Genomic DNA, 23,691 nt, shown 5'->3' with positions numbered 1-23,691 from the left:
CTGTAAGATCACTCATTTCATAGTTAATTTTAGATGTATTCTTTCTCTACTCCCCTCCCCCCCCCCCCGCCCAAATGCTTATCCAGTCATCTCCGACACAAGACTATTGCACCTGGGTTCCCAACTATATTAACTCCATTGTGCTGGTGTGCTGAGCACCCCTGATCCTTGACGTCTTTATGCTAAAACCCAAATCCTCCCAGCAGCAAGGGGTTAATTGTCTGTTTTCAATGTACTTTAAAACTCTCAGCTCTTGGGAATGATGTTTCCATGAGGATTGAATGTAATTACAAAATAATATAGGCACTCTGTCTTATTTTCGGTGACTGATACTTAAGTCCTTGCTGGTTTTGCTGCCTGTGTTTATATTGGGGCTCTTCCTTCAGTGTACTTGATGCAAGGTATTTGCAAATTTCAGCCTTTGGGCTTTAAATGTTGTGCTGCTTCTTCTGTTCCTTATTCACTACAGATTAGGTATAATTGATGACCTGCATTTACAGACATGGGTGGTATACAGATGTAAATGTTATTATAGCTTTTATATTTTATGTTCTTTCTGAAAGATCATTTTGTCTTTGAATAATACTCCTGTTCAGATTTTGGGGGGTTTATCTCTAAAAGAGAATATGAAATGGATATTGCACATCGTATATTTCTTAAAAGTAATTTGGAATTTTAGGGTATGGGATTGGTGGTGACTGATACACTGCCTGGATGAGATATATCCCTTTGAAAATAACAGCGCCAGTACATGCCTGCATCTGTCTAACCTCATAATTCACTTTCACATTGGGTTATGGATGTCTGCATTCAGTGAGTCTATCTTCCCTTTAGGTATTATTTCAGCCCTTTGAGATAATAAGGAAAGTTTAATTGCGTTGTTAATTGATTTTTTGCACAACATTATTACCTTGATTGATTGCATAGTTGATGAAAATGTTAGACACAGGCAGTGTAAAGTATCAGCCCAGTAAGGAGTGGGAGCCTTGTGGAGAATAGATAACCTTGATGTTAAGAGCTATATCCTTCAGATATGTCTTCCCTTGACATATTGATGGCCCTTGAAAAGGGAAAAGCTGATTGTATGCAGAATGCAATCATTAAACCCACTTCAGCTGGCTGTTGATTAATTTGTTTTTTCCTGAAGGATCTAGTTAAAGAGAAGGCCTCAGTAGTATCAACAGCAGCCATTTTCCAGGCTTCAGATGATACTTAACCCTCTCCTAGAAGAAAGAAAAATGATACTGTCTTGGTTTAGACAGGCAGATTGTCTGCGAACATTCAGTCCAAGTGCAATTTGGGGATTATAACACTCACTTTACCCTGTTAACTACTGCTTCCTCCGTGACCTCTCCTCCCCCTGCCTTCAGTATTCAGCTTTGCCACAGCTAGCAGAAAGTCACGTTTGATGTTTTCTGAGTAAGACCAGTGTCTGTTCTCAGCAGAGATGCCAACAGGGATGTCAAGCTTGTTTTGCCCAAAGACTGAAATACTTCAGTAGCATATAGCTGCTTCCCAGGAGCCTCTCTGACAGGACCACAGGGTTCACTGCACACACGTAAGTGGTTAAGCTTTCCTTATCCCTGAAAAGATCTTTCTTGTATAATTTTTTGTTATTACTTTTGAGATCTTTGAGGTCTTCTGTAGGGCAGCTTGTGCTGTTCAGCGCTGCCCCTGGCTTAACAGCAACACTCGTGCCCTGATGTTGAATACATTTAACCAAACAGTGGCTGTGTGTGACTGGCTTTCCTGCTGTGAATTCATGTGATGGTCTAATCCCAGACTACCTGCTACCTTCACAAGACTTTCTGTTTTAATAGCACCCACTCCGAGAGCAAAGGTGAAGAGTACTGCCTAAATGGCCTTCTGTGGCAGAAGGGGCTTCCTTGGCTGAAAAACAGTCTCGGGATTGAAGGACAGCTTCTATCTTAAACACTTCTTTTCTTTGTACCAGCAAATGACTCAACACATCCAAAATATTTATGCAGCTTTAACCAAGAAATTTAATGCTTCTGGATGTGGTGAAGGTTTTATCCTTCCCTTAACCATTTAAAGGATATTTGGTAAAGTAACAGGTTATTGCTTCCTGTTTAGCTTGGTAGTCTCAAATACAGTCACTCTTTTTTTTTGTGCTTCTGAGTGATAAGAGTGATCAGTGTTGCTTGATTGTTTGGCTACATGTGTTTTATTAGGTCCATTGTGCACATTTTGCCAGTGAACTCCTTTTTCATGCAGGGGACATGTTAACTTGCGACATAGTCAAGTCTGACAAATTTGAACCAGCCAAATAAGTGAGTAATATTTCAAGCTGTCAAAGCAGGTGAATACTGATTAAGTGACACACTCCAAAAGCTCTCACCAATATCCGTGCTCTGGTGGAAAATGTTTACTAAGCATAATACTTGTTAGAAAGTCTTTGGTGCTTTAACTAAACTTTAATGACTCTGACCCTAATGGAGGGGTTTTAATGTGTCTCTCTTAAGCTGTTTCTTAGTCCCCGGTTTTTTATCTTTAGCAAAAACTTCCATAGAGATTAAGAGTGCACCTGTAAACTGTGTTCTACTGGCCACTGTAATTTAACCTTCAGCCCCCCTGCCATTAGCATATTTTTAAAAGGAGGCTGAAGAAGGGGGAAAAGAGTTGAGGATAGAAAACAATGACAATATTTTGGCTTTCAGTACTGGAGGCAGGTTGGGAACTAGACTATGGCCAGTAACGATTTAGCAATAGCAGATGGTGCTATATGTCATATGGCATAGAACAAAATTCTACTAAGAGGCAAGCCCAGACTTAGTCCAGAGAAATACATATTTTCTGAATACTTTGAGTGTTTGGACCCAGATGCATTTCTGATTTCACTCGATGCTAAATAGTAATAGCTACAGAAGAGAGAAAGCAGCTCACCCATTGTTGCAGGCTCTGGATGCGTCTTACAAAGTGCCAGATGCCTTCAACTTCTGCTGGAAATCAAGGGAATCCAGGGCCTGGTAGTATCTGCTTCTCAAAAAACACTTGTTTTTGTATTAGGAAAAATCATAGCAATCCTATCATTAGCAATTACTTTTTTTTTTTTTTTTTTTCTGAGGAAGGGCTTGGGGAAAGGAGCAAGTAATGGCAGACAAAGAAGGTTCCCTTAACTGTATCATAATGTGACAGCAGCACTATTTAATTATGCTCTTCAATTTTGAGAGACTTTCTTTCCCAGCTTTAAAAATAAAAAGCAACTTGTCTTTATTTCAGATGACTCTCTTGAGAAATTTCAAACCAGTTGAGCCAGACTGAATTTTGTATAGCTTTTTTTTCCCCTAATGTGAACTCCTGCAGCAGGAACACATTTGAGATCCAAAGGCAAGTTTTACTCATGAGATGAGCCAAATTTATGTCTAAACTCTCCAGAAGGGCCCTGCTGTTCAAATTTTTTTCACATAAGAATTTGTAATTTTATTGGAATGCTTGCAGACTTTCCAAACAATTATTCCAAAAGTTTGCTTTCTGCCCCATAAATCATGGTACATTTGTTTAATTCTATCACAGTTACTAAAAGAACTTACTTCCCTCTTTTTTCCTCTCGCATTTTACTGCTAATGCAATCTGTGCATGGTTAAGGTTCGTGAAGTATGATTTAATTATTGTCACTTTTTGTTTTCTTAATGACCTTGTCATTCTTTATGGTTTAGTTCCATTGCTGAGCAGTGTAAGCTTTATTATTAGAATGTAGCCCAAAGTATAGAGCAGCCCAGCAGAAAGGCCATTTTTGCATATGTTAGCCAAATTAACTGCAAATCTCCTAAATTGTATGCTGAGTGTACATCGAACAGCTGAACTTTCCTATGCGGTCGGGGAGGGATTTCACAGCCTCCTTTTCCTCCATCATTCTGAATATGTAAAAAGTGTCTCTTATATCACTTCAGTGGTCGCACCGTTGCATTAACAAAAGTAATAGGAAGGTGGTTCAAAGCAGCGCTGGCATTTACGCCGTGAATGTGGGAGAATAACAAGTGCCTCCTCCGCTGCGCTGGAAGCCGGCGGTGGACACGGGCGGTCGCCCCTCGCCCGGACAGCATTTCGACCCTTTTGTTCAGAGCACTGCCCCGCCATCTGCACACACACACTGGCGCTCCCTGAGATTGGGCCACCAGAAGTCAGGCTGCTGGGCGAAAGGCTGCGAGCAGAGGTTGTGTAAATCCAGGCTGTGACGGTGACAGCGCGGGGAGCGGCCTGCGGGGCTCGCAGGCAGCGCTGCGGTCCGCAATTGCCGCCCGCCCGCGCGGCTCGGCGGGGCTCACGCAAAGGGCTGCTGCCCTCTAGTGCCCGGGGCCCGCCCGCACCGCGCGCAGACAGCGAGTGAGCGCCTGTGGCCGGCGCGGCGTGAGAGGCGAGGGCGCTCAGCCGATGGGACCTGACCGGCCTCGCACGTCTGCAGTCCTTTTTTCTGGCTTTACTGCTTTTATTTAGACCGTAGATGAGAGAGTGAGATGCATGGGGAAGTGTTTTAAAGACTAAAAGAACTGCGAGCCCATACTTCCTTTCCTGAATCTCCTTCAAAGGCGTTCAATATATCCAAACTAAGCATCGGTCCACCCCTAAAATTCGGCACGCTGATGCTTTCTGTGCACTTGGGTTTCTTTGATTACAGTATCTAGCTAACTACACAATTTATGTGTCTGAGTAATTGAAAAAAAAAGAATCTGCTCTGATTTTTCAACATATTTCACAAGTATTTAATCATAAAGTCAGCATTAATTCTCTCCATGACATTAACACTGCAAAACTGGTAAAGATGCACTGAGGAGACAAACGCATTTGTTTGGGGTTTTCTTGTTTATTTGTTTGTGTATTTTTTTTTGCATGCTTTTTGTTTCATTTTCACTAGAAAGGGACATTCCAACCCCGCAACATATTTCTCTGATGATAGTTACAATAAGCATGGAAAGATTCCAAAGAAATCACAAGTGTAGAACCTTAAATTGTAACAATTATACCCAGAGGAGTATGGAACTGGTTAATGATTTAAAGTATTATGCCCTAAATGCTCCTATTTTAGCCAACAGTAGAGAATCTGTAGACAGCACATGCCCAGATCAAAGCTGATCATGTCAATGTCATTCAAGGAGGGAAAGATACCCTCCTTTCCCCCTGCTCTCCCCCCTACCCTTTTTTTAAACAAAGTATGACATCTGAGGAACAGTGTGTTGATTGTTCCACTGCCAGGATACGCATAATGGAAACATTAGCTCCAAGATAACTTTTAATCTGTCAGCCTAATGGCTCCTTAATGTGTAGAGGGCTTTAAATGTATGTCAGCCAGGGCTGTATAAAGTAATATAGTTTGTGGCCTGAATGGATCTAGATGACTCTGCACCATGACACAATATGGTTTATTATTAAGTATCAGCTCATCAGCTTATTCCCACGGACTTGGACAAGCTTCTCAATTTTCCAGTAACAGATTATGTGAGAAAAAGCTTGCAGTGCTTTTTTTTTTTTTTCCCCCTTTTTCTTTCTCCCCCCCTTTCCAAATTACAAGTTCCTTCCCTAGTTGCACTGGGAGCCCTGAAATGTATTTACAGCAGGCTGCACTTTATCACACGTCAGCTTGACTGCTAGTTTACGCTGAACATTTATGCAGCTTCCTTGGCCCAGGATGCAAACTTCACATCTTTGTATTCCTATCACCTTCACTGCAAATTTTTCCAACATCCCCTCCCTGTTGACTGCTTTGCTCCCCCCTCCCCTACTCTCACTTCCCTACATACTCCCCCCTTTTTCCCCCCCTTCCCACAAACAGGCCAGTGAGACTTGACATGTCACAGTACTTGTCTGTGCAGGATACTTGCAATAATTCAGTGTGTTAGTTCGCCTTCTGTGATTCCTCTCAGCTCTAGCTTAGGTGTGTAATTCTAACACCATTGCTGTAGACTGGATACAGATTTGATTTTGTGCCTTTCAGTAATTTCTTTTAGTCTGAAAGACCATTTTGTGCCCCCATGCTGTAGGGTGTCCAGAGGAAAATGTTATCATTTTTCGGCCGCCCTGTGCAGGGAGCAGAGCAGAAGTAATTCATCTCCTCTGAATAGGAAGGCTACCTTCCTTGAGTCTTGTTACCCTCGGAGGGAGGGGGCAAGTCAGGATCAGCAGTTTGCTAGTGAAGGTATGTCTTCTTTCTCCAGGAAACCTGCCATTGACCACAATCCCTAGTTCATGGGCACCTCTTTGGGAGTATTTAGGGACCACTCTGTGAGTACTGTGGCCACGGTGAAGGGATTTTGCCTTAGCCAGAGCTAGCTCTGTCCTCAACCTTCTCAAGCACAACCTTACCCCTTTATGCACAGCTACTTTTTCTGTCACAGAAGAATTATGTATCATTTTTGCTTACATTTAGTGTTTCTATCCTCTTAAAAAGAAATTAACTAGTTTATAACATAAGGAAAGTTAATATTTGTGCATTTGTTATGTGAGCACTTTTGAGTATTTTATGATAGTAATTTAGGGAATTTATCTGAGTTTTGTTTCTTGCTGCCATATTTCAGGTCTTTATAAGATTCCTTTCCACAGCATTTAGCTGTGGCACAACCAAAGGCATTCATATCTGTTGTATTCTCCTCTTTCTGTTGCTCCTTCTGCCCTGATTTAAGGAGTCAAGATCCTGTGTCTTGACTCCAGCCTGGAGCAATCTGGAAACTATGGTTGCAACAAACAGATCAGATGGTAGTGGCCAGAGAACCCATCACATTTACAAGGACAGCTGCAACTCTTCTGTTCTTTTCCTGTGTCAGACTGCAGTTTGTGAGCCCAGTCCTCCTCACACTGGCAGTGGTTTGTTTGCTGGGGCAGAATGAGTCTGAGTGGATCGCTCCAGGTTACACCCTTGGCTGCTTTGGGCAGTACTTGGTCACCCGGATGATCCTTTACACCTTTTCTTTTCTTCCAAGGAATCTTCTCAGATTCCTGTGTCAGAGAATTCTTAGGCTGGATCATATTTAATAGAAACAGTTATTCTGTTTCACCAAAAGGAACTGAAAGTAAGTTGTCAACTAGACAACTAGTTAAAGTTGTGAGAATTTCCAGGTAGATAAAGGGAAAAATGACTAAACTCCTGTAAAAAAGGGTTTGTTTTGGGGGTTTTTAATCCAGTTTTACATATCCCTTAGAACAAAAGATTTTTAAGAGTTTTAAATTAATTTGACTTGTGGAGGTGTTTTGCCTAAAGCAGTAGCATTGTAGACTTTAAATTGTTCATAGATAGATATTTATTCTCCTCTAAGTGTTGTCGGTAGGGAATTACTTTCCTTTATAGGAAGTTTATATTAATATTTAAGGGAATTTCACAACTTCTGTTCATTAATTGTAGAATATGCCCAAGTGCCTATGAAAAAAATGATAATGGTATTGATATTTCATCCTGAAGGGTCTCAAAACAATTTACAGATTGGTAGTATAACCACAATGAAATGCACCCAGCTTCTTCGTGGAACATGGCAGCTGTTTAATAGCCCATAGCAAAACTATGCAACAGCAGGTTGTGCAAAAAAGAGATGAATATGGATCAAATACAAATTGGCAGTGGAGGATTTAGGTACTGTACTCTAATTAAAGTTAGGTGAAGTAGAATTCCACTAGAATATTGAGTTTGTGTATGAAGTGCTACACTTTATCTGACCACAGCTCCTAGTACCAGGCCCTGTGGTTAGTCCATGTGAAAGGCAGAAGGCTGTTAACTGAAATTTAGTCCCTGATGGATACTGCAGGCCAGTGTTTGACAAACAAATTTAATCGTGAATACTTTGCTGCTTTCACTTGCAGAGGGGCTTATTAAAAACATTTGATGTTAAAATGGGTGCCTGGTGGGGATGTTGGGCAGATGTGGCAATAGGTTTTGATGGGGGTGGCAAAATTTTTGGCTTGACTACTTAGTTCTAGTAATTACTTTTTAAAGAAAACTGAATAGTACCGGAGGAAGCTGTGTTGCTGGAAGCTGCCCAAGTTGTGATGACTGCGAGGTGGGTTTTTCTAGGTGTGGAGTATTAATGTACTAGAAAAAAGAGGTGGGAAAATGGCAACAAAATGCTACCCGACAACAATTCCCTTAGGTTACTGTTGGCTTGAGCTGAATTTTGGCCTGTAACTAACTAAGGCTGTATGATCTAACGCATCCCATTGCGACTTGCTTTTGCCACTTCTAATACAATACATCTGCAAACTTCTTTTTTACTCTAGCAAAGTGTATAGAGGCTTAAAAGCACCGTAGCCCTCTGCAAAATATACCAAATTTAAAAGAAGCTAACATGGCTTGCACTTTTTCACGTGCTTTAGTATGCATGTATGTATTTATTTATTTATTTGGATAATTGGGTTTTCCCTCAGCAAAGGAAAGGCTGGTGTTGCTGACATTACAATGTGTTTGTGAAGAAAGACTGATACCACAACACATGCAAGCAACTGCAAGGTCATTACTTACCCAGCATAATTAGAACATTCATTCCAAAGGGTGAAAACATTTAAAAGATAGAGAGGGAATTTAAAAATTATTCTTCCCAATGCATTTTTTTCATAATTATAGTTTTAACAGCTTGTGGTGATGGTAGAATCAGCTACTTAAGAAAAATTAGAAGCCTCATTCAGGGAAGATGATCCCTCAAGAGACCTTGTGTTGTCATTTCTTAAGAACCTCGAGCAGAAACCTCATTCTGGATGCTGTGTATTGTTTTGATGTATGGGGGGTATACGTAGCTTATTATGGCCAATGCTGGATATTTTAATTAAAAAACACCAGAACAGCCACAGATGTATTGTTTTCCCCTTATTCTTTCCCTTGTCTGTGTACAAAAGAACAAATGTACTTTTGCCCCTGCAAGGAAAGAATACCATAGCAGATAGGCAGAAAAAAACCCAGTAGCTTTCCTGAATTTGCATGTGACATGTCTTAGCATCAAAATTCTCATTGTGGCACACAAACCTCTTGCAGTTCTCTGAGCTTTCAGTAGTTGCCAAAGGGAGGTGGAACATAAAGAGGAAAAACAAAGCAAAACAAATAACCAAGCCAGTCACTGCATTTAATTTATGAGCAAGATTATTGTTTTACAAATAACCTTCATGATAAACAAGGTCTCATGGCAACATTTTCAAATGTGCTTTTATCAAGGCTCTCTGAGCAGCGTGTGTAATATGCCTGGCAATCGAATCACAGCTGTGTGCCTGGGTAGGGAATCTCTGCGGAGACAACGCTTCCTTAATTTAAACAATTGTAGGCTGCAGGATTTCAAAAATTTCAGCTGACTTTAACTGTCACTAGCCCAAGCACCTTTATCCCCAGGCGAGCAGCAGCAGCTGGATTTCATTTCCTGCTGCCAGACTGTCCGACATCTTTGCTGAACATCCCGGGAACAGAGCGTCTTTACTTTAAGGATTTTATTCAAGGTGACAGCTCCTCACACTTTAGCGTTCAGATCACCTCAAGTAGCTGAGATATCAGTGAAAATGAGAGCACTTCTCCAGCAAACTCCAAATTTAGATTGACTGAGGTTATCCTTAGGCCTCTAGACCCAGCCTCCATGACAGCACAGGCCTGCCAGTAACTTTAAAACTACAGTGGAGTTTGTAATGATGTCTGGGGAGAAATATTCTGCCAGAGCAGCGGAGGATACTATAAGCGATAGGAAATGATGTCAGATTTAGTTAGGACTGGAGACAGTGTTAGAATATACTTGGCATAATATGGCACCGGTATCTCTGTCAGCATCTCTGTTTTCTGTCACCGCACACAATCCCAGGCCTGTCTGTAGCCCTGACAGTGTCTTTTCAGATCAGGTTATTGCCAACTTGGAGACTGGCTCAGCACAGCACCATACAGCCCCCTTTGTTTGAAGTCTGCCCTTTTGTCATTAATGCACTTGATGTCTATTTAAATCTGACGATGAATACAGTATCTGTTTTCCTGTCAAGAGATCATTGACAATATTAATGCCTCATGTCCTTGCCTCATTTTCTAAGCACTGACACCTAGCTATAGTCTCTAGCATTCATCAAACAGCACTCTCTCACCAGCATCTCTATAAACAGTCTTGCTTCCAGTCCTTAAGAAATGCAGGAGACCTCAAACAATATTAATGCCTCATGTCCTTGCCTCATTTTCTAAGCACTGACACCTAGCTATAGTCTCTAGCATTCATCAAACAGCACTCTCTCGCCAGCATCTCTATAAACAGTCTTGCTTCCAGTCCTTAAGAAATGCAGGAGACCTCAAACAAGACTTTTATCAATGCCAGTGAAAAAGGAGTCCAAAGAATGTCGTTAATAAACTGCTCATATCCTTTGCATTTAGAGCTCTAAATGGCCTCGTTACCAACCTAATGCCTGCTGCAGCCTGACTTGGAATATCTGTTTAGGGAAAGAAAAACTTGTTCTTCATTAGACTTTTGGTTAGGAATGCTAATATCATCTTTTGCACGTGGTAACTGCTCCACTAGTGAAAGTATTGAAATTGAAATTATTGAAGAAAGCTCTATGCAGGAGGGAAAAGTGTTCAGGCACTGCACCATATAGTGCCCATTTGTATTACCCTGAAGGGAAATGTTTCTCACAACAAATGACAGGCCTATCAATTTCCCTGCCACAACCCTCATAGGAATGCGTTACCTTCACGATGTCTTGGAGAGAAAGAAGAGCATGGGTTAACATTAATCTTGCATGACCCATGCCTTCCAAAGCCTTAGTAGCTTATCTGACACGTTATACTGGAAAAAAATGGATGCAGAATATAAAAGCTTGCATAGTTAATTCATACTGCAGGTGGGCACAGTAATGGCTGTGTGAGTTCTGGAAATCTAAAACAGGAATGAATTGAGGATCTGCTCCTCCCCCTTCTTTACCCTTTATGTAAAGCAGTGTTTGTCTCCTTTGGGCTAGGTTATGTTTGCCCTTACAGAGGTGAGCTGGATACTTCAGTGTCTGCTCTGGTAAGACACTCCCAGGGCAGAGGAGACCTGTTCATGAGAGATGACTTTAATTTGACTATACATGTCTGAGGGCTCAAAGAACAACTCTGCTAGTAAAATTCAGCATCTTTGAGCATGTTCACAGGTGGGATGTGACTGTGAACTTACGCTTTCACGTACCACTTAGTACCACCAGAGGGGATGCTTTTGAATAAGGTAGTGAGATTTGCAGGTATGTGTGTCTCACCCATAGCAGTTAAGGCTTCTTCAGGCATCTTTCTGCCTGTACTCACTGAATAATGTGCCTTGCCTCCCAAAACCAGTATTATGGTTAATTATTGAAAGCATCCTGCATGTGCCAATATTTAGCATAATTAAATTGTATCTTGCTCATGGGATGTTGTGATGTTGTTTGGAGGGATACTTTGGAAATGTTTTTATTAAATATTTATTTGTATGTATAAAAATGCTGGAGTCTGAGGCTAACTGTTCTTGCCAATGTCTGTCGATGGCTTCCCATATAGATTTCAGCCGTGCACTTTGGTTCTCTGTCACTGAAAATAAGGATGGTTTAGGTGCTTGCAGTACGACTTTGGGAAAGTTTGACAGATTTTCCAGGATCCACATTAAACTGTAGTTATTTGCTGTTGGGGTTTTTTTTTTCCTGATTGGTTTTGTTCATCAGGAAAAGCTTTTAAACACATAGCAGGGAGATAGCAGAGAGCACTAAATATAACTTCAAGCCAGGCTTTCTGTTTTTTAAAAGCAGGACAGAGGTACTATGATTTAAAACACAGTATATGATGTTTCAGTGTTATGTGGTTCTGTTTTTGAAGACACTTGTGGATGTATGTTTAACAGGATAGGTCATGTAGGTATTTGAACAAATTTTTCTGGTGGGTTCAAAACTGCTGATTGAAATGGCAATACTGTATATTTGAAATGCACAAACTTTCTTTTGCAGGACAAGAGAAAACTGCTTCTTTCCCTCCTTCAGATTTCCCATGTTATTTGCTGTATTGTATATTGTTCTACTCCAATCCTAACTGTAATTCATTTCCTTTTTATTGTAGGCGTTTTGGGGAAATGTCGCTACATTTACTATGGAAAACATTCCGAGGGCAACAGATTCATCCAAGATGACCAGCTATAAAACACAGTGCTGTTTCATGCCTCTTCAATCCCTCTACACAAGAAGCACAAATCACATCTAAATTTTAAGCATGTAACTAAAGTCCTCTAGTGCCTTCTGCTGACTTTGCCAAGCCTGTCAAGATCATCCTTCTATCTTAGTCTGAGTAGTCACATAGAGATTGACATGATTGCCTTTAAGCAGGTCCCATCCACCAGTGTGACAGACAGCTGCAGCCGAGCACCCGGCCTGACAGGAGGAGCACCGTGATGGATTGCCTGGTCCAAGTGCTGCTCGCAGGAGAGCAGGGGTCACACCTGGGGCCGGGCTGAGCCTGCTCCATCGGTGGCGCCTCCGCAAAAGCTCCGCGTTTATCTCTGCCTGGCCTGTTGAGCGAAAGTGGCTGGTGATATCAAAGTGTTTATAACAGAGAGAGGCTGTAATTTCAGATGAAAAAGCCCTTATCAGTTCTTTTTTTTTTCCCTGTGAATTAAGTGCTTGTGTTTCTATCATCTCATACGTGCATACACAAATCCTTTCACAGTTTGGTAGTATAGCCACCCACCCCCAAATGAGCCTAGATGGATTATTTTTTCTTCCAGCAGGGAAAAATAGATACCCTGAAAACATTTCGGCCATGCAAAGCATTGTCAATCTGTGTGAATGTTTATAAGCTAAGGAAAAGGATTTAAGCAATTTCCCAGACAAACAAAATTTTCTTATCCTTGAATCGCATCTTATCATTTACTAGCTCTTACCTTCAAAAAAGTGAGTATTTCTTTATGCTGTAGAATAGTGGCATAGTTTAACTGTTTATACTTGGAAGAAGTCTTCGTTAGTGGTATTGACAGTGTGTGTTATTCCTGGTTTATTGCACAAGATATTTTTAACTTGTAGGGATTACGTGTAGAATTAAATGCTTAAATTTGGGGAAAAAAGTGATTAAAAGGAGTGATATAAATCTGCCACCAGATGGGTATGATTATTCAGAGGGGAGAAAAGTCAACAAAAGTAACTGGTGGAATTAACATAATTAGCAGCTTTACTAATACGTTAGAGAGATGAGTTCTGAATAATCCCTTTCGGTATCGATGTAAGAAAAGTTATTGTCAAATGTTCAGTCAAGAAAAAATAAAAAGCCATGGCAAATTTCCTGCTTTTCTGATAAAGAGGTTAGATATATTTAGAATCATGAACTTGTTACTGTGAAAAAGTCCCATACTTCATGCATATATTGTGTTAAATTCTACTTGGTACAGTGGGATTGGCCAAGGAATATGCAAAAATTCTTAACTCTGGACTGTTCCAAACCCATTCATATTGATCCCAGCTGAGAGCTATCACTGCCTAGCTGTTATTGGTTTGTTTGAAATTACTTGGTGGTCTATGTTCACTTTCCTGGTTGAAAAAAAATCAGTTTTTAGAAACTGTCTACCTTGAGGGCTGTTATTAGATGGCATTACAGGTGGAAGTGAACTGGATGTGGAAGCCAGTCATGAAAGCAGGTTTGACTGATGAAATAGTGAGGCTTGCTGCTGCTCAGCATTTTAGGCCTTACTCAGTAAACAGAAGCCTTTGCTCATTCTGGAAGCATATAATAAATCTTTAACAGATACTTAAAATCAGTGATGAACACAGAACGATCTAGTTCACACCACCTGTAGTTCAAATCGAGTTCTGAGCTGTTTGTCGTATAAATTGGTGTCTGGAAAGCACATTTTAGCCACTTCTAATGTCACATGACTAAAATGAAATGCCAATTCACATTAGAAGTCCTAGGAAATACCAGATAAATGAAAACTACATGCCTCTTTCTTTAATCAAAAATATAATTAGAAATATTTAGGGCACTTGTCATCTGTTTCGGTTCCCAATAACAGCAGTCTTAGTTTGTTCCTATCATGATGTCTTTTTTGAAGCCTCCCCACATTTTGGCCATGGCAATGTTACAGGCAGCAGCGTTCAGAGTAGGGGTGTTTAGAATAACCTAATGTCACTTTCAGTCTGTTTGCATATATGTTCTTGTCTTTGTAAAAGGCTTTAACCCTGCCTCAAACAATAAACAGCACTTGCAAACTGACCGCATGATTTTTCCAGCTTTGTTTTGCTTGTTTACTTTTCCTAATGTCAAAACCATTTGTATCATTTTCAGGAGTGTTTTCTTCCTAGCAAAGCTTTGGAGGCAAAAATATTTTTGGAATGAAATTTGAACAAAGTCTCTTCCACTTTGGTTTTTATTTTCACTTGGGGGATTATATACCTATAGTTAAATATGGTAAAGCCCTAATTAAAATCTGCTTGATGGGAATTTACACTAAATGTCTCTGATTCTGGAAAATCCAAAGGAAAATCTGTGAATAATTATTTTATATTACTAACATGTATTAGGATATTATGTAAAAACATGCATGGATGTGTATTAATGTTTATGCAAACACATTTTTCTTTTTTAATATGCAGAGCATTTTATTTTCAGATGTGTTCTGCTGAAATTCTGGTTTAAGAGATGGCAGAATTTTCACACCTGGGATTGCTATCTATACTTGGTTCTTTCCTAAGTGGGAACTGTGCCTGAATTTCTTGAATGACCTATCATTTAGGATGAAAGTTACAGTAAAGTAATCTAGGAAGGGACTCCACTCTCTTTTCTTTGCTCCTTCTTCTCCATATGTGTCACATTTTTGCCTTTCAAGATTAACTAGGCTATTAAAAGTAAAGATTTGCCTACAAAGTTAAAAATATTTTAAGATATGTATATTTCAAAGGCACACACGACTGCATTATTAGTTCTTATTGTTGTAACAAGAAAAATTTGGCCAACCATGTTTCTTGACAATCAAAAACATTAGAGCTCTGAGGTATGCTTGAGTAAGTAACCTTCAAATACTACAAATTTAAAAAAAAGTCCAAACTTCAGTCCTAGCTTCAGGCTTGAGGTGACCTTTGCCTTTTGTCAGACATCACACGTCTTCACAAATGAAGACTAGGAGGCAAATGTTTTTATTAGGAGTTGTCTATAGAAGCTGTGCCTACTAAATTTGTAACTTTATGTATTGAAAATGTTAATCCCTAGCCTTAAAATTAAAAATAAGAAAACTAGAAATTCACTTCAAAGTTACAAAGATAAATGACCTTCAGTGAAAATCCTGCTGTTATGGATACACAAACCTAACTTTAGAACACGTTGGCTCTAATTGAATCTTTGCATAAATGATTTATGGGATTGCTGAAAGTATGTCACCACTGCAACCACTTTTTTCTCCTTTCTTAGGGCTCAGTCTCACACTATTTACTCTAGTATTTGCCTTACTCAAACTGTGAGTCTCTTCGAAGTCAATGTGTTAGCCATGAGAATTAGAGTTACTAAGTTTTGGAAGGCTGATAGGCAGTCCTTTTTAATACATTTGTTCTTTGAGCAGAGCATTACTTGATTGCTGAGTGTTCGATTCTCACATCTTTACAGATGAAAAATCACTGTATGCTGGTGTACCAGTGCTCCCATTTAAGTCAGAAGAAAGAAACAAACCTGTCTGTGCTTCTGAAAATGCTTTCTGTAAATTACAGGGTTCATTTGCTGCTAGTGGATGTATTTAATATTTTTTATTCCTGCCAACAGTATGAGTATGTTGGGAAATGTTTGCCCCCAGCAGAACTTTTCTGGTTGCAGCCTTTGTGGTGAGGTTCTGAATCAGCCCATTTTATACTGACTCACATTGAGTCTTACCACATATTTCTTCTTAATGTGGTGGGATAGTTGGCACATGAATCTCTGCTTGCCCACTTTGGGAAAGTTTATTGTCTTTATTCTGTAGATCTGTCTGTCTTTTTGCTTTGTTAAATGGTTGGCATATGTGAAAGAAAGAGATGAAATTCTGCTTTCCAGAGGTGTAACCATATAGCCACATTGAGTCTGTATGTTTGATGTGGGTTTCTAAGTATCCGTTTGCAGGTCCAGTCTGCAGTTCAGTAAGTCAGGTGATAAGAAGTCGGGGTCTTGCATGGGTTGCTAGCTGTTGTCCTCTCTTCCTAAAGATCTCTAGCTGTGTCCTTGTCTGCTTTAATTGCCATGTTATTGCACTGCAAGAAAGTGATGGCACAAAATAGGTAAGTGCTCCCCTTTTGTTTTTAAAGTGAAATTTCTGCTTCTCTGCTTATAGTATACGAATTGAAGTGCATGGTTTGTTTTTTTTCAATGGTTTTATGTGTACACCTGGTAACTGTTACATCTCACTGGCTAGTCTTTTTCTGCTATTTAGTTAAAATCTGTTTTCCCCAGTCTTTTCTACTCCTAGACTAAAACAAAACAAATGATTGCAGGAAAACAAGCATTTAAAAATCTTACTATGGGGCCATGCCTATGTGAACAACTCTGTGGGACAGATGAGCACTGTTATACACAAACATATCTAAATGGATTGACAGACCAAGATCCCAATTTGGAGCTTTGGAGTTAGCCTGTGAATGTGAACAACTGATAGAGCCTTTGATTTCCTTATGCCACTCTCGCAGCATTAGCTGGTTAGAGAAAGTTGTCTTGCCTAAAATGAGTTAATGCTCATTTTACTTCTAATATTATCCAAATACCTCACCAAGGCCTTGGATTATATGAGAGCTAGGCCTGAGAAAAATGGCTTCTTCCAGTGATTAATAACCTGCTCTTAAGAAGTCTTAAAAGTATTTTCTTTGGCATTTGCTATGTGAGAACATTCAGGATATACTCAGCACTCCTACTTCATCAGAACTGGCTGAATTAATACATTTTCCATGTGCAGTTCTAAAGCAGCTGAATCTTTCTAAAAGTTACCTTTTAGGTTAGGTGACTCTTGATGGACTTGCCTCTGGTGGTGTTGTCAACCTGAAGCTGACCCTTGCTTAGAATTGCTGACAATTAGATTAAGGTTTCAGATCAGGATTTTCACAAGCCTTCAAGGAGCAGATATTTTTAAGGACAAGCTAAGTCGTAGTCATGGCACATTCACAAAATATCATCATCATCTCAGAATCCTCAGCATTTTAAGGAAAACAGCATCTTGGAAAATATATTTAGTTCTAGCTTAGTTGTGTTCATAGGTTTTAACGTAAAACATATTCTACACTATCACATTACATGCAATTTTTAGGCTGTGAGAGCAAGTTTCTAAATGTGTTCAAAATATCCTGCAAAACAAGTGTAAAATCTCTTGCAAATATTTTGCATTCTGATTGAAACTTTTGTTGTCAGTTCAAAACCAAAACTGTAAAGTCAAGGTTGGGGGGTTTTTAACCTATCTTAATCCACAACTTTTATAACAGATCCTTGAACTCTCATCCACAATTCCTCTTAGATAATAAATACATCCTAATGGTATTATAGCTTTATAGTAAAATATATATGAAGTAATCTGTTTGGAAATGTCAGTATTAAATGTAAGATTTAATTCAATATTTTATTTGGAAATAAAGAGGAGCTTCACAGGATCTCTTCAGATCATACTCTGGAGAACATAAATGGCAGAAGTTTGCAGCTTAAGAAAGTCTACGTTATTTTTACAACTAAATCGGGAAAATAAAATAAAGAATATGAATGTAACCAAAAATTATATCACTGACTTCGTTTTTATCTGCAGTTGCCCTCCTGCTTTTAATTTAACACTACTTTTGCAATTCAGTATTTAAGATTCAATATAGGAAAAACAAAGGATATTTCATAAGACAATCTACTTATTCATTTTATAGGCTTCTCTGATTTTTTAAGACCTTTGGAACAATGTGAACACTCAATTAGCTGGCATTCAGTGCATCTACCAAGTAAGGAGACAGTTGTGGACTTCAGGGAATTTTCAAACACACATGCTGTTCAACCTTAGCAATTTTCTTTTACCTAGGAATTGTTTTCAGAAATTCCCTTATAATGAAATTTCTGTTTAAGTTGATAGCTGTAAATGAGGGCACAGTTGCTTCATTTCCTTTTGACAATAAGCCAAATTCATCCCTGGTGGAACTCCATTGATTTAACTCTACTTGAGCTAAGCTACACTGGGGATGAATTTGACCCAGCTCAAGATTTTTTTCTATTCATCTTTTCTTTAATTTCCTTTAGCTTAGTAGTCACTTTAGGGCTGGACAGAGAATTACAATGCAAGAGAGGGGAAAAGCAAAACTTCTCTGCTCAAAAGTCATTTCCTTTTTAATACCCTACTGATTTAGCCATGACTCGTAATGTGTTTCAGGTAGCCAAATTTCAACATCAATTTTGGAAGGAAGTTCACGATGCTTTGCGTCTCTTTCCTTGGCTACTTCCCAAACCACCAAATCACCACCTAGTATACAATGCACATATTATAAAAGGCAGTGTTAATGTCAGTGCTCTAGGAAACTATCTGGATAAACCGCAGTTGTCATGTGGTGCTTGATATGGTTAACTGGATCTTCACTGATTACACCCCTCTTTGTCCAGTACTTCAGATGGTGGTAGAGCTTTGAGATCTCTACACCTGTAATGCCCAACATATCTTCCCCCAAACTACTGCTTGCCATGCCTGAATTTCTGCGAGTCTTGCGTGATTTCTGTCCACGTGGTACTCATGCCAGTCTTTTTTTTTTTTTTCCTTAGAAGTTCAGGGTTTTGTGGGTTCACACCCAATAAGTTTCAAGTTTGAGCAAAAGCCGAAAGCATCGTTCAGCCAAAATCTCTGCTGAGCTGTATGTGGTTTTCATCTGAAACTGTAAATCCACTATGTTCACTGAGGGGTTAGCAAAACTGGCCTGAATGTCAAACCTCTAGCAGCTCTCCCAAATCAGACTAGTTCTGGGTTTCATTACAAAAAGATTGCACAGCTCTAGCTAAGCCCTCATTTTCCACTTTCAGATAAATGCTTTTTCAGCTGTATTTATGAGGCTTAGAGTAAAAAAAAAAAAAAAACCTAACAGCTGTTAATGTTAATCACAAGTTTATATCATAAGCACATTCTGAGTCTTATCCTCTTTCCATTCATGTCAGTGGCAAAGCTTTCGACATCAGTGGCAGCAGGAGCAAATATCACAAAATATAGTAACGCACACCCAATTTAAAATGAAAACAATAGAGGTCTGTCTTAAACTAATAAAGCCAGGAATAGGATTCTGTACTGTTGAATATCTTACTCCATTTGCGCATTCACTTTTGCACCATGTAGTACTTAGTGGTAATATAGAAGCAAACATAAGGCTCAGGTTCATGCTGGAACAGTTGGCATTTTCTTATGGGTCATCAAAATAGACATTAAAACAGGACATTTGACATAAGGAATCAAAAGATAGGATATAAAGAATGAGTGTTTCTCACCCATTCTAAGAAGCCCAGATTCATTAGTTTTGAAGCAGCTGCTGAATGAAAAATTTCTGGAACTTTACACAGTGAAAACATTCTTTTATATATAAAAATAGAAATTAATATTATTTAACAAAATTTTAATCTATTCCAGAAGTTGTTATGCTTTTAGTGGGGTCTGGTCGGTTTGGTTTGTGCTTTTTTTTTTCAAATCAAAACTTGCAGGATTTAGCCCATAAGGCATTCTGCTACATTTGCCAGTTGGGTTTTAGGGCTTAGTAAGTTCACGTTTTACCTAACTCGAGGGCCAGCTTCACTGAAAGTTTTGAAATCTGAACAAGCACTGGGCCTGCAGACCGTGCTAATGAATGTTTTATGGAAAATGAGAAAATAAGTTTCAGGACTATGAGACAGGATGGGTGGTTTCAGCTTGTGCCAATTCTAGTAGTTTACTTTTAAAACTTACTAAAATAAAAATACATGTCCTAGTTTTCCTACCATAATATTATAGCTAATATAACCTTACCTGAGAGGATGCTGAGATTTAATAAACTAAGATGTTCCCAGCTCTATTGTATAATATACCAAAATAATTTTGCTTATTCTGTTTTTATTTTATACAAAATGTCATATTTAAAATAATTTTTTCTTTTCTATTTTTGGTAAAACTAAATTCTAAATGTCACTGTTAATGCCATTGTTAAAATTTATCCTCAAGGGCTTTCTGACATAGATAGCAATGATAACAGTTGTCTTTTTTTGGAGCAGTTCTAAGTTGAGGCCACAGTATGACATATTTTCTGAAAGTTATTTTTTTGTGTCATTGCTTCTTATGTTTCTGAAAACATATCTGTAAGTGCAAAAGAAAGCTGTGACTCTTTTCTTGTTTAATAATGGCTGTATCTTGTTTGCATAAATTGCAGTAGTTCTTGGCTGGATTGCAGAACGCTTCCTTTTATGAGAATTCTCATCTCCAGCTTGTAGGCCACCTCTCCTCATCCCCCAGAGAGGAAAAATAGGGTCATGAAGGAATTTGGAATTCTTGTTTGTCCTTAAGTAGCCATACTTACATAATTAGTGATATGAAATAGACTCTGCCTGTTCCCATCTTTCTTTCTGCTACTCAGTCACTGATTTCCTAATTATATGGAATACTAAAGTGAATTCTTGACTGTGTGCAGTGATAGCTCTGCTTATATGATTCTATGATTTGTTTGGTATTCACTTTTTAATTTAGCCTTCAGTGTAGCCAAGAAAAAGGTGACTGCAGAAGCATTCACTTTTAAAGTGAATGCTGGAGTTTAATTGAAGATGATGAATTTTTATGTTTGAAATTATGTTCTGTTATCTAGGAATAAGTGGGTAAACAGTACCTCAGAGGAAAACCAAAACCAAAAAACTGGAGGCCAAAAATGTCAGGATTGAATGCACGGTGTGTTGAGTACCCAGAAAACGCTCGGCACAGCACTGAGGACAGGAGTATGCATCCATCCACAGGGAGAGTGGCTGCATTTTACTTGGAGTTTTGGCAATGCCCTCTGCAGTGTCCTGAGTGATCCTCTGCTAAATGAGCATTTCCCATCTGAACCCAGCTTTCTCCACAGTCAGATATAAGCAGGCAGAATATTTCCCCTGAAAAGGAGTTAACCACTCTAGGACCCCTCCAGACCTAGTAGGGAATAGATGACATATTTTCAAAAAATGAGATTAAACTGCATGTTTGCACATATGTGCAACCTCATGTGCCATCATTGCATTTCTCTTCTTTTGTTTTTAAAAATATTTTGAACAAAAAACCCAAATAATTATTTTAAGAAAATAAAATTTTTAAGTCCTACTGCTAGTCAAATCCAGCTGAAACATGGCCTGTTGAAATGGGCAAAGAGAGCTCCAGAGTAAAATTACACAGTATCTTACTGTGTGAAACATGTCTGGCTGCCCATACACAGTCACCAATAACTGCAGGAGAATCTGAAGAACTCAAGCTGCTCAAGGAAAGGGAAGAAAAATTAGTGTTTGTTATGTCAATTAAACCCAAAGGGCAAACGTCATAATAAAAAGAGTCTAGAGTTTTAAGCTTTTTTTGGTTTGATTTTGAAAAGACAAAGAAATCACAATCTGATCTTAAGAACGAGATTTATTTATTTAAAATGAATGATAACGATACAAGACTGCTGTCTTCTTTGGAGTTGTGTTTTCAACTCCTGGAATCCTGCCTGGGAGACTCCTTGGTGTCCATTAGCAGATCCATTTTCTACCCTTGAACTATGTATTCTTATCGAAATGTTAATTCTTCCAAGCTTTTCAAAAAACACCCCAGTACATTGTGTATTTTATATGCCAAATTATTCCACTTTAATGGAAAAAAGAACAGAAATGTTAAGGAATTCGTGTGTATCTGAGTTGTGCACATCAATCTTCTAAGGCGGCACATAACAAAGGTCAGAAATAGCCTAGTGCTGTGTTTTGTGTAGCTCATCATTCTATGAGAAAATGTGCCCAAGTTCCTCCTAAAACATTGTTTTCAAGCATGGTTACTACTGAATATATTTCTAAATGACAAGGTTTATTTGTCTGTATTTTGATATGCTTAGGGGAAACTCAGGCTGACAGTTAGAGGAGGCAGGAAGAGGGAACCACAACAAGTTCCACCCAAACACAAAATGTCATCTCTTCCCTAGCTAAGATACAGAAGCAGCCTGATGAAAAAAAGAGCAGACATTTAAAAGTTTCTGACATGTGTCATAGATGCAGCCATTGAGCCACTGTTCCTGATGTAGCTCGAAATGACAGCATCCAAGCCATTGGAACTGGCTGCAGGACATTCAAAGTTTGGTGTGTGTCGCATTTAATCCTTGTCATAGCACATCTCGAGAATAAAAAAGACAAATGGACACAGGCAGTAGTAATAGTTCAAAAAGCTTAAAATAAAGCTTCCCAGTCTAATTGATATTATCAAGCTGTGCTAACATTTACCAGCCACCAAGTAGACAGACAGGAGGTCAGCACCCTTTTTTCTGCAGTTTTCCCCCAAGTCAGAAGGATAAGTCTTTCGCTAAGGGTGACCCAAATACATGAACTGTTTATTCAGAAATAGCACTGACTTGCCAAAGATATTCCTTAATAATCAAAACATATAAAGACAGAAAGGCTTCAACCACCGATGAAGCAGCTTGTCATGCATGACCCATGTTATTTATTTACACTAGCTTAGGATCAAGCCAGTGTTGGTGATTATTGTACCAAGGAGCTGATAATTTATTGATTGTACCGCCGCTGGATATTTTACATCCTTGTAAAGTTGAGATGCAGGCAGTGTAAAATAACATTCTTTTGGAGTTATCATGTTGGCATCCTCTTTCAAATAGTGTGTCTTTTAATGCTGGCCAAAAAAAGTTTGTGTACATAAAATTGATTGTCTGCAGTGGCTCAGGGTCTGCAGCACAGATCACTTGAATCAAGAGCTTCACATCTAAGTTTCCAGAGAATTTATAGTCAGCAGCCCCATTAGCTTGTCATTGATTGCAGTGGATGAGTGCCTGCTCCTCATCTAACTTCCAGTTTAACATAGGGGATACTTTTTCATTTAGCAGCCTGGGAGGTGAATAGAGAAGATTGAATTTAAGCATTTTCCAAATACAATCAGCCTCTGATAATGTGAATCCCCTGGCAAGTTGGAGTTGAAAAAAAATAAAAATCTTTTGTATTAAAAAGTCAGTGGTACCTACAGGCTATTGGACTGGTTTCTGCTTAAATCTTTTGGCTACCTAGGCATGGTGATAAATCAAGCATGGTTTTAGCAGTCCTTCCTTCTGTATGCTAAGAAAGACTCAAAACATCCACAACATTATGATAGTGGAAGAGAAGATTCAGTGAAGGAATGTGTTCAATATACACATTTTTTTGTACAGTTTTATTAGAGTATTGACAGATATATTTGTTACCACCCATTTCACCATCACATTGTTGGGAAGGAATGTTGTATTGTTTTGTTGTCTGAAGTTCAAAAATATTTTTTCAACAGTATTTTTACTTTTTATCATTATATCCAACTGCAGAGCCAAAAGCTTGAAAACATTGTAAAAAAAACCCCATATATTGGTATAGTTCTAATTAGGTCAGAAATACAAAAAAAAAAAAAAGTATCCAAATAGAATTCTACCTTAATTCCTCTACTCTAAAACATAGGTTTGGACAAAATCAAGTTAGTGTGCTGGGACCTGGATTCCGACTGTGTCAAGGTTCTCCATTTGAAAATACTGACGTTCAAATGTGGTTGTCTTGGTTGCTCCTGGAAGAAAAAGATTATCACAATTGAACATTTGCATTCCACATGA

At 38.9% G+C, this 23,691-nt stretch overlaps 1 protein-coding gene across 2 annotated transcripts in view; it reads left to right on the top strand.

Annotated features, from left to right (window-relative positions):
* Positions 1 to 14,146, top strand: part of LRMDA (leucine rich melanocyte differentiation associated) — a 614,425-nt gene extending 600,279 nt beyond the window's left edge. For both annotated transcript variants that reach the window (XM_042018603.1, XM_042018602.1), the window contains one exon: positions 12,008 to 14,146. In XM_042018603.1, the coding sequence (XP_041874537.1) occupies positions 12,008 to 12,148 (141 nt within the window). In that variant the 3' untranslated portion in view covers positions 12,149 to 14,146. The remainder of the gene's footprint in view (positions 1 to 12,007) is intronic.
* The last annotated feature ends 9,545 nt before the right edge of the window (positions 14,147 to 23,691 follow it).

The sequence above is a fragment of the Corvus kubaryi genome, unplaced genomic scaffold, assembly GCF_017639235.1.
Source record: "Corvus kubaryi isolate FWS band 111438036 unplaced genomic scaffold, C.kubaryi_AGA036_p1.0 138, whole genome shotgun sequence".
NCBI lineage: Eukaryota > Metazoa > Chordata > Aves > Passeriformes > Corvidae > Corvus > Corvus kubaryi.
Note: the sequence above shows the minus strand (reverse complement) of the source record. Positions and strands in the feature narration are given on the sequence as shown.